This window comes from Epinephelus moara, chromosome 7, assembly GCF_006386435.1.
Source record: "Epinephelus moara isolate mb chromosome 7, YSFRI_EMoa_1.0, whole genome shotgun sequence".
Classification (NCBI taxonomy): domain Eukaryota; kingdom Metazoa; phylum Chordata; class Actinopteri; order Perciformes; family Serranidae; genus Epinephelus; species Epinephelus moara.
Window position 1 is genome coordinate 15223820 of NC_065512.1, and position 11982 is coordinate 15235801.

At 40.4% G+C, this 11982-nt stretch overlaps 2 protein-coding genes across 3 annotated transcripts; both read right to left on the bottom strand.

Moving 5' to 3' along the window:
• Positions 1 to 751: 751 nt before the first annotated feature.
• Positions 752 to 6998, bottom strand: kbtbd7 (kelch repeat and BTB (POZ) domain containing 7). The gene has a single exon (XM_050049135.1). The coding sequence runs from the start codon at positions 6598 to 6600 to the stop codon at positions 4729 to 4731; it is 1872 nt and encodes a 623-aa protein (XP_049905092.1). The 5' UTR covers positions 6601 to 6998; the 3' UTR covers positions 752 to 4728.
• A 1378-nt stretch (positions 6999 to 8376) lies between these two features.
• wu:fc50b12 (uncharacterized protein LOC103911624 homolog) lies at positions 8377 to 11947 on the bottom strand. Of its 2 annotated transcripts, none has more exons than XM_050048962.1 (4): positions 11693 to 11881; positions 11420 to 11583; positions 9772 to 10007; positions 8377 to 8556 (listed from the first exon to the last, which is right to left on the bottom strand). In XM_050048962.1, the coding sequence occupies exons 1-3, from the start codon at positions 11711 to 11713 to the stop codon at positions 9773 to 9775; spliced, it is 420 nt and encodes a 139-aa protein (XP_049904919.1). In that variant the 5' UTR covers positions 11714 to 11881; the 3' UTR covers positions 8377 to 8556; position 9772. The 2 variants fall into 2 exon arrangements, with proteins under 2 accessions (XP_049904919.1, XP_049904917.1); XM_050048960.1 differs by lacking the exon at positions 8377 to 8556 and adding an exon at positions 11890 to 11947 and having other exon boundaries at positions 8621 to 10007; positions 11693 to 11774.
• Between the last annotated feature and the right edge of the window lie 35 nt (positions 11948 to 11982).

Here is an 11982-nt window from a genome sequence, read left to right on the forward strand (position 1 = left end):
GGCGGGATCACAGAGATGCAGAGAACTGTACCTTGCACCTTGCTTTTTCATTATTATTATTATATTATAATCATTTTGTGTTGTTATATTTGAGTAATGTGTTCTTCAATATACTTATACAATCTTGTGAATCGTTATTATATGTACTATGTGTCATTTTTTTTCTTTGTTCTCAAGGAAACAAAAGTGTAGTTAAAAAAAACAGGCTCTTAAAACAATACAGAAATGTAATTAAGGAAACAAATGATTGCCTTATTTTTCTGGCTTTTCAGTTTGTTTGTTTTTAATCTAATTCATTTAATTTCATTTCAATACTTATTTTTATTTTATTAACATGTTATATGCAGTCTTTTATTGACATTTTATTGGTTATGAATTCATTAATTGACCAATTAATAAAGTTTGATTTCGACATGACATTTCATGGGTTTATTCTGACAAGTTAGTTACTTACTTACTCAATCTCTATGTTTGATTCAAATCTGAATATGGAACTTTCAAAACTATTTTTGTTGTAAATCATGAAATAGACAGTAGAAATTGAATTTTGTTTTTATAATATCCTCAGATCCGCTCAATTTTATCACTGTAACCTTCAGTTTCAACATGTATTAACAATATTGATGTTTTATACTACAATACTTCTGAATCTTGTAATGTGTACCTAATGTGTTGTGTGCACTAACTTGTTGAATAAAGATTTTGGGGGGAGAAAAATGCCCACACAAATATTTTTTTGCATCAGACGCCTTTGTTTATTTGACACATACACCAAAACAGATTTATAATCCAGACCACAGCCAATCGCCCCTTCACACACACACACACACACACACACACACACACACACACACTCAAAGTAACACTTCAATTATCTATCATACAGAGGGACAGCATTTAGAGCTACACTCATTTACCAGTTTATTAGGTACACTTAGCAGAAACTAATACAGCTTAATGTAACAGCCCTGTAATAAATACCATGAATTTTATAATGTTCAGTGTTTGTCTAAACTGTTTATTAGATGTGTTGACTCAATTTCATTTTTAATTCTGGAGACTGTAGTTTGTGGTATTGCATTATATGTAAAGGGTGATTTCAATATTTTGCCTACAACACTAATATTAATGAGCGTAGACACATTAGAAACACTCCATCGTGCTTCAACGCAGCTAATAAACTGGTAAATGAGTGTGTGGGGTGGTCGGGGAGGACGATGGCTTCGCAACAGCTTTATTACATGCAGACAAAATATCCTCCAGCAGTTCATCAGGACCAAACAATACTCAAAACACTTCTTGAAACATTCTGGTTCCTGAATGAAACATAAAGATTAAATTAAAAATCACAGATAAGAAAACACATACATACATCCAATAAAATAGCTTCAAATAAATTTCATAAAATTTAGCATTTGTCACCAAAACCACCTAATTTCACTACATCTAAAAAAATAACAAAGTCAATCATGGCAAACAGGCTTTTTACTGAAGCCTAAACCTGAGTGAGCGTGTTGGCTTCTACGTTTCATACAGCAGTTTTTAAAACACCAGCTGTGTATGTGTGTGTGTGTGAGAGACGTCTTGAATCAATAACATCAGAGAAAGGGACAGCAAATTTTAAAGCCCTGTAAATGACCAGTTGTGTTTAAAGTCATAAACATGAGGCACTTGAGCTGCCTGATGTCCCGTAACTCACAGTCATGATTTCACGCCAGTCATAAGCAGGTGTACTCATTTATTCAAGCACAATATAATTAATATTTCTGTCAAAAATGTGTCTTTATATAACACAACACCAGCCCAAAGCATATAAGGAATACTTCACACACAAAATGGCCATTGGTGTATCAATTAGTCATGCTGTGTTTACTTAAATTCATGAAGAAAACTTCTTTCTTTTTCTTGCTTGCCTCCACGGAAAATGGCAAAAAACTATGTCAAAATAATAATTAGTAAACTCCAATACAACTCGTGCAGTATAATCCAAGTCTCTTTTATCCAGTCGTATGCACAGTACTTCCAAAACACATGCATTTTTGCTATTTTGAACTGAAAATTAAACTTATCTATGCTCTCTTCAAAGCCAGATTCCAATACTAAGACTATTTTTTGTGAAAATGCATGTGTTTGAGAAGTACTGAGCACGTGACTGGATAAATACGACTAAGATTATACTGCATGAGTTGTGTGGGAGTTTGTGAACAGATGTTTTGATATAGGTTTGCTGCTAAACGTGGTCCAAAATCAATCAATAAATCAGTATGTTCAGCATTTTTTGTGGCGCCAAGCCAGTAAAAGGAACATGGCATGACTATCTGATTTTCTTATGGTCATTTTATGGGTGAAGTATTCCTTCAAAGGCCCTCCGATTTTTACGTCAAAGTCATTTTACCAGTCATAGGAAATGCTGTTCTTCCTGTGCAAACAGTTACCTATAACTCTTTTGTAGCTCTGGAGGAGCACCGTCAAGTATAAAGAAATCTGCAATTTGCATTATGGCCGTGTCTCCAAAACTTCTTCTGTCCCCCTTTCCCCCTTAAGAAATTGAAAATATGTATCTAACAGAGGTGTTACACACAAAAGACTCTGCTACTATAGTGACAGTGAACACAAGAGCATGATAGGCATCTTTGTATTTCAGATTTGACTGATGTGTTACCTTGATGAGCTTAACAAGCTTTGCAATTTTCACCCTGGCAGCATTAGAGTACTCCGTCATAGCAGGAAGAGCAGAGGTGGAAGTAATGAAATGAATGATGTTCAGCGATTAATTATCTTAGTAACACCTGTGTTTGACAAGTTAAAATGTCTCTGCTATAATAAGCTTTAGTTTCATTTGAAATTTTCCCTCTGAACTTGTGCATCTACCTGCAGGCTCAGTTTGGAAAACACTCCATTATGGGAAGTGTAGGATGACCTTGAAGGTCTAGTGCGTAGGATTTAGTGGCATCCTGCAGTAAGGTTACATAACCGAAACTTCTCCCATGTGCCAAGCATGTCGGAGAACTACGGTTGCAGGTGCAAAAATATGAATGGCCCTATCTAGAGTCTGTGTTTGGTTTGTCAGTATTGGGCTACTGTAGAACAACATGGTGGACTCCATCTGAGAGGGCCCGCTCCTTATGTAGGTATAAATGGCTCATTCTAAGATAACAAAAACACCATGATCGTTATTTTCAGGTGATCATAAACGAAAGAAAAGATATCTATGATTACATCCTCCTGAGACCCCAGCTTTTGTTTGGTATGCATTTTTTAATTTCTCCATGCTACTTCGGAAAGTAGGCCCTGATCAATTTATAAAAAATGAGGCACTGTCTTTGAACAGGAAGTAGTTTTTGGGGAAAAAAATGTCTTCACATGGAGACAATGGGTTTATTTTTAATAATCAGAAGTGTGAGATAAATTATTAAACTGTTATTTCAATGCCTGGACATTGCTGTGCAAAAACAAAATTACAAACAATGCAACAATTGTTGAATATGTTATAACGCTGCGGGTTAGGGGTCATTAGTTAAGTCTAAAACTGTTCAAAATTGTTCATTTCAATGCCTGAATGCTTGTTACTGTTGTTAAAATTGGTCAAATTTGTTTGCCATATTAAACTACGGACATTATTTAGCACAAATAAACAAGTTTCAACCAAGGACAACAGGTCTATGTTAAGCAGAATGAAGTATAATGTGCAGGAAACCCAAAATCAAAAGGTGATGTCCTCAAATGAGGACACTAGGGCTGCCACGATTAGTCAACTAATCGATGACTAATCGACTATTAAAATAATCGGTGACTATTTTAGTAGTCGACTAATGGGTTTGAGTCATTTTTTATAGAAAAGCACTATAAAAGTACCCCAAAATACTCTTACTGCAGCTTCTTACGTTCAGATATTGGCAGCTTTACACACTCTCCCGTGACAGTGAACTAAAACCCTTTGGCGTGAGTATGAAACAAGACATTAGATGACGTAATTTTGGGGTTTGGGAGAGACAGACCGACATTTTTCAACATTTTAACACATTTTTCGATTAAATGATTAGTCGCCTAATCGAAGAAATAATCGACAGATTAGTCGACAATGAAAATAATCGTTAGTGGCAGCCCTAGAGGACACAGGGTCTCGGGAGGATATACCATTTCTGCTAATAGATTAGATGCCCCTAAATCCTGCACACTGGACCTTTAAAGACCAAAAGTCAGGATATAACAGCCTCTACTGCTTCTATTTTTATTTCTTTGTTTATCGGTCTCTCACCAGTTCCTCCAATTTTATGGAAGTGTAATACTACTCGTCTGGACTGAAGTACCCTTCAATCAGCTGCCCTCACTGATGTGGTAAGTTACGACTTTATGGAGGAATTTATTGCTGAAGTTATGTATCTGTCTTGAGTTATTGTGTAAACACGACTACAAGACAGCACACTGTCCTTCATGCTGGCAGCACATGATACAAATTGAACAACAAAGCCCTTGTGTCTGGGTATTTCAGAAACCAACTCTGCTTAGCTTCTTCTCCCCTTCAGTAAATATTCATAAGCCAGACTGGTGCAGAGAAAGAAAACCGTCAGAGTGAAGTAAGGATTTCGATGGACTTGTGCTTCTACTGTAAGTGTCTGGCTTTAATACTGAACTGGATCTGGATCTATAGCCTGTCCTGGCAGACAGAACCCTGTAAAAATCCATCACATTATAAATAAGTTAAGCTTTTCTTTGACACAGTAATCACTACCAGTTCTCATCTGAGAATGAGCTGGAGCTGCCAGAGTCGGAGTCTGCGTCTGTCAATCCATCAAAGTCCCAGTCGGCACTAGAGCCGCTGTCATCGTCCTCCTCTGTGGAGAAGCTGTGAGCAGAGCCCAGGCATGCGGGGTACACACGTGTTGAAACACACACGGGCCCCAGGGTGGACACATACACCGCCATGATGTTCTTCCATGTGTCCCTGGTTTGGTCGTATTCATGGATAAGGACCCTGTTTTTGTTGTGCTGCAGTAAAGTCTGAGTGAGGAGGAGCAGCTTGTTGTTGTGCTGGATCACCTGGTAATTTAAAGCACGACTGTCAATGGGAATGTCACCCAGCCTCTTCCATTCCCCTCTGGTGGGGCTGTAGGCTTTCACCACGGGGATGTCACACACACAGATGATCTGATCCTGAAACACGCATGCTTTGTGAAGCTTGTCTCTTCTCAGCGACCCACAGTGGCGCCAGCGGTTCCTCTTGGGATCGTAGCAAAGCATTCTCCGTTTGTTCACCACGTACAGGTGATCATTTAGTGACACCACCTGCATTTTACCTAAAGAATGAGGCAGAGGAGCCACAAACGTCCACTGGTTCCTCTGGACACTGTAACACTCTACCTCCTTCAGCCTGGTATCCGTCACCGGATTTCTTCCTCCCAGAAGATAAACATGGCCGTTGAGGTAGCCCATCCCAGAGTGTATCCTCCCCAGCGGCCTCTCTGCCAACTCCTGCCACTTGTTGAGCACAGGGTTGTACAGCCAGAAGTGTTTAGAGAGATGGGAGGCTAGGTACAAGTTGTTCTCAGGTGTGGCACAGGCAATTAAGGACTCCATTGTGGAACGTTTGTAATCCTGACTGCTGAGATCTTCTAAAGGAGGAGCCATGAAATACAGGTCCTCTGAGTACGGGTCACAGCACATTATATTGTCGTTAGGTAGGCCGAAGAAGAGAATCATTTCCTTTGCGCTTACACCTATTCTGTGTTTTGGTACGTCTAGAGTTGCAGGCAATCCACAACTGTCCTCTGCAGACCTGTTAAAGAAAGATGCAAGGTATTTCTCAATCACAGGCCTCGCCATTAGGCCCTCCAGGTAGCACTTGTCCTTCTCGGTAAACAAGTTCCACCGCACACACTTCAGCGCCTGTAGTGCATCCTCCCTTTTCTGCGGTGCATTCGCCTCTATCCACTGCAAAGCAGCCGAGCAGACCTTCCTCTCACAGTCCACATCCAAAGTGTCCAGAGACAACATCTCCTTCAGCTGCATCAAATCCAGCTCACACAGCTCTCCACCATTACACACCTGGCTGAAGTTCCTGGCTATGAAAGCTTGTGCATTCTCCTTCAACTCTGGGTTGTCATAGGTGTCTGCAAATTTCAGTATCCCCACACAGTTGGAGAGGTCCAGCCTCCTTGTCATGAAGCTGGAGCAAGCCTTCCTGATGTACTCAAGCTGAAGCATGTTGGCTGCAGCGTACAACCTCTGGACGTTGCTCTCCGTGATGGTCACCCTGCCGGTGTAACAGTAGTCTATAATGACAGACATGGACTCAGAGTCCACCCCGCGGATGACCACTGTCTGCTGCATGCTCTCATTTAATCCCCCGGTGAACATGCTTTTGAAGTAAGGGCTCGCAGCAGCGAGGACGTTGCGGCTACACAGGAAAAGTTGGTCAATGTCACCCCTGGGTGACCCCCCGCAGTGCTCCAGGGACTCCTCTTCACATTTAACCCCGATAGTAACGTCCCCCAGCAGCCGGCAGTCGTACAGTAATTTCAACTCGTCCATCAAACTCCGAGCGTGATTCACGTCCTCCAGCACCTCGGGACCACTGAAGCTACTCAGCGCCGAAGCCATTGCTGCAACTCCAGTCAGCAAATTGCTATTTTACGTCGGCGTAGGTGTCAAATAACCCGCTGTGGTGCGGCTGACATACTCATTAACACGACAGAGTCCGTGCGCTGAGGGTGACACATCCGTTTATAACACAGTCAAACATATGCTGTGAAAAATACATTACCAGCTCAACGGTCGCCCGTGTGTCTGATAGCAAACAGTTCTCGGCCTCCTACTAATCATGATGTCGCGTTTCAATCAGAGATAATCCATAAATGAAAGTCCGAGAACCGCCGTGACAGGAGTATCAATTTTCTTTGATTTTTCTCCGGTCAATGGTGTCAGTTTTGAGTGTAGGAGACAGCCAGAGCTCTCATAAAATAACAGTGTCAAACAACCAGCGGTTGGAACTACGACTTCCGGAAGTGGTTGCCAAAATAAAGCTAAAGTGTTTCACGGATTTTTATTTGTGTCACTCCATATCCAATTTATTAAGTGATCGCAGGCCTTTTACGCCAGTATTCACGTTTACCACCAACTACTACTTATTTTAGTCTTTTAATATTAAAGAAAAAAAAAAAATAATTTACTTTGAAAGCAATCTTACCGGGTTTCCGCTCTGGCTCATACAACCTTGCTAAATAAGGGTTCGCCTCTCTGATTGGTTTGTGTAACTGGGTCTATTTAAGTTTGGTTGATCTGGACGGATTCAAATGAATTATGGAAGTCCATAAATGCCCCGAATTAAACTTGTTATTTACAGGCCCAGTGTGGAGGATTCAGGGAGATATATTGGCAGAAATGGAGTATAATATAATAAGTATGTCTTTTTCTGTTTATAATCATCTGAAAATAAGAATTATTGTGTTTTCGTTACCTTAGAATCACCGCCACCATATTTAGTAGACCCTTTGAGACAAGTGTCGGGAAAACATAGATTTGTTTGAAAAGTGAACAGCTTTTTTCAGTGTTTTTACCTATTTAAATAAAAAATATATTTTTTTTTGAGAAAAAGAGACACCTGCTTATAATTCAGTTCCTAATAAAAACCTACTGAGCGATGACCACTGATAGAATTCTAACTGGGAGAAGTTATCTGTTGTTGTTCAGATTTTTTTCTGTTTTCTTAACACAGATAACAAGATCCTCAAAATCAAAGATGTCTGTGGTGTCAGATGTCATGCTCTTTGAACACCCTGATTGCCATGAGAGGAAGAGGCCTCTTTGGATACCACTAAATCTGCTAAATCTTATATACTGGATGTTAAATGAAAATGTAATTTTATCTCTGATGTTTCATTTTGTGGTCATAAAATGTGTTACAAATTTTAAATGCAAATGTGTTCAAGTCATAATAATAAAAATGATAATAATAATATAATAGTAATATTAAAACTAAGAAGAAGAGGGAGACGAAGAAGAAGAAGAATTAGTATTAGTATAAGTACAAGTACAATAATAATAATTTAAATAATAATTATTATTTTTATGATTTTTAGGACGTTACTGCTCCCACTCAAGAAATAGTCTCATACATACTCTGACATAGAACCACAACATGTCCTTTAAATGCCTATAACTCTTGTGACTAAAAGATAAGTTAAACCCATTTGTTGTTAATATTTAAGTCCGATACCACCACCACACAGACCAGGAGCCAGGATAAATGGACTGAGGGAGCAGTGAAAAATTGCAACAGGGCAATTTTGTACATAATAAAGAATCATTTCATACCAAAGCCATGCAATATCCTCAGAACGGCTAGATAACAGCATTATAAGGCTACTGTTTTAAATCCCAAAACACATTTATTAATGAGAGTATTCGCATAGGAACGTACAACAGAGTGACAAATATTTTTTGAACTACTTGAGAAATAATTCTCTACCAAAGTGCAAAGAAACAACTGTTTGCAGCTTGCAGCTCTCTCTCTCTCTTGTTGACTGTCCTTTCACTTCCCCATTGTTTCCGCTCTGTCTGTGGATTGGAGATGAAAGTTCTATTTACAACCAAGAAAAGCAAGCAGGCTAAGAAACTGAACTAAGTAACATGTTCTGTCTGTCTGTCAACTGATTTCCTCTGCTCTGTTTCAGGACGATGGACAGGGTACCTCACCTACAGCTAAGCAACATGCAAATGTATCTTGGCCAGTAGTTTGGTTGTTTTTGCTATTTTGCCATAGATACATAAAGCTTAAATGGGGGTGGCAGAAAATACAACTGAGGGGACTCAGCCCCCTTATGACCCCTCATGGTGCCGGGCCTGGCAACACACCTGGAATGGGCTATCAAGGTGCACTCAGAGCCTGGTTTCTTTCTCTTTTTATACAACATGGGCATGAAATGAGCTGCAAAATACCATTACCTTTAAAGGTCTTATACAAAGTGCCCACAGGGAAACATATTGCTGTTCTACATAATCCCTGACTTAGGTGGAATGTGTTATGGGTATCCCTGGTACGGCCTCTTCTTCTACTATTTCTCATGCGTTGCTTTTGTGTTTTGTATGTGAAACTTTTATGTGAAACTGCTGATGCTGCCGTCTTGACTAGGATTTCCTGAATGACAACATCTTTTATCTTGATGAGACCCTCCTGGATAAATAAAGGATACATAAAAATAAAATAAATAGGCTACCAGATTTCTGTAGCCAAAACCAAACCATTTCAGATTCTCCCCTCTGGTAGACATCACAGAGCACTGTGTGCCAAAACAGCCAAACACAAGGACACATGTCATATGGAATAAATCATCCTTGTGATGTCTGACCAACATTCCTGCTCAGTAACCCTGAAATACCAAAAATTTACTTAACCTACTTTCAAATACTATTACAGTTAAATAAACCCATTGTACACTACTACTGCTACTACTACTACTAATGATAATTTTGTGCTGTATCTCAGACAAAAGAAGCAATTAGATTTTTTTTATTTGATTTTGATGTCAAACATGGCATTTTAATAAGATAAACACAACTGAAAATGAGTCCTAAAAATGAGCTTTTCATCTTTATTGCAACGTTTGAATTTCTTGCAAGACAAAAAGTGGCATAACTACATATCTCATGCTTCTCATTTGTTTGTTCAGTGACATCAGTATAATTACATTAATTTCAGACTACTTGCAGTGCACAGTACAATATTTTTGTAAAGTAAAAAAAAGTGTAGCCATAGCTGCATTTTCACTCAGCTTTAAGTGTATCTACGGTTGAGGTCGTTGATCCTGCGCAGTGCCTCTTGGTTGCGGATGGTCTTGTGCACTGTGATGAGGAAAGGGAAGGCGGAGGGCAGCTCCACCCTCTGGCTCAGCTTCTGGTGGCCCCAGTGGAGGCATCGCAGCCTCTCAGCCAGGTCCCGTCTGCCTGCTCGCTCCAGTCCATCCTGCAGCAGCTTGGTCTTATTGGGCTTGTCCCATGACTTTTCATACCTATGAATACAGAAGGACAGTGATGTCAATGATAGGTATACAGAGGGTACAGTCATTGTTAAAGTGCATAAGCCAGTTTGAACAGGTGGTTCTGAGAAGGGATTTGAAGGATGTTATGCTGTCAGGCTGTTGAACGTGTGGGGGTAGGGAGTTCCAGAGCGTGGGGGCAGTGCAGCTGAAAGCCCTAGCACCCGTAGTGCTGAGACGTGAGGTGGAAAAGGTCAGGAGACCAGCAGAGAAAGAGCGCAGGGAGCAGGAGGGGGTGTACTCCTGGAGGAGGTCAGAGAGATAGGTGGGGGCTACGTTGCAGAGGGCTTTGAAGGTGAGCAGAGGGTTTTGTAATCAATCCAGTACTGAACAGGGAGCCAGTGTAGTTGGATCCTTATATGCTTATCCTTATATGAATAATCTCATGCAACACCCACCTATGTTGAAGCATTATGTCAGCATAGTGACACGTTGAGGGTCCAGTGTGCAGGATTTAGGGGGATATATTGGCAGAAATGGAATATAATATAAATATGTTGTCGTAAGTGTATAATCACCTGAAAATAAGAATCACTGTGTTTTCGTTACCTTAGCATTAGCCGTTTATATCTACATAGGGAGCGGGTCCTCGTCTACAGAGTCTGCCATGTTGCACTGCTTCTACAGTAGCCCAGAATGGACCAACTAAACAGGGCCATCCACGTTTTTGCATCAGCCACCTTAGTTAGCAGCCCCTCTACAACATGCAGTATGAGTCTCACTCCAAAGTCGTCAAAATCCGGCGCTTGGGCAGTGACTTGTGGCATCAGGAACCAACGAAAAAAGGCATCCTTTATCATCGGCATGATACAGAGCCAGTCACTGTTATAGTTAAATGGCACCTGGCAGCGTCAGGGGGAAACACGGCAGGTCAATCTTCAAACCCTGGGTTGTTTTCCTGTCAAAACGTACATGTATTTTGAAAGAAGACAATGTATGTAACAGGCTGAAGTTGACACAGCGTCCCAGAACGTCAACAACCAACGCACCCAGGGTACCTTTCACGTCATATCCGGACGTTGAAAGTCCATGACCAAACCTCAATATGTGACGAGGTCGGAGTGAGAATATGTTGGTTTGTTTTTGAGAGGAAGAGACCTCTGTGGATAATTCAGTTTTACAACAAAACCTCAACATCTGCATATTGATCTTGAAGTTGAAGAAGAAAGGTAAACACATACCAGCAGGTGCATGTCTTGGATGAGCCATATAGCATTGGAGAAACATGAATTCATAACGTGGTCCTGCTTTATTCAGTGTTTTTACCAGTTTAAATCAACATGTCTTTGTTTTGGAGAGGAGAAAACCTGCTCCTGATAAAAACCTCATTAACAATGAACACTGAAAGAACCTGGAGAAATTTCACACATGCACACACACTCTACCAGCTTTCCAACATGGTCCTGGCCTGGACACTCTTCTCTGTAGATTTGGTGTGGAACCGCCCAACCTCAGTTCTGTTGAAGCCGAGCTCATACGCCAAAACTGTCCACTCAAAACCAAGCTGGGTGGAAATCTCCTGCAGCGTCTTCAGGTTAATTACAGCATCCTACAAAACAAAACAACATGCAAAGTCACCTAAAGATAAATGTATTTAAATTACGGTATTAATGAAATATTTTACTGATGGGAGCAAAAACAGATTACAGATCACATACCTCTTGGGCTTTGTTGGGCATTATCTCAAATTCCAACAGATCAGCAGAGCGAGTCACCCTCTAATTAACTGTCTTTATAAACCTTATTAAACAAAGATCTTGTAAGAAGCATTTCTCGCACAGATATCACTGACTGCTGTATAATAAACATACATTCACAGACAAAAATATAGCAGGCAGAGATTTGAATCACTCACCCTGAGGTACAGTGTGTCAAAAATGAGCGTGGTTTGAGTGTTACTGGGGAGATTCATCAACACACTACTCTGTTAAACATTAGTCACTTTGAC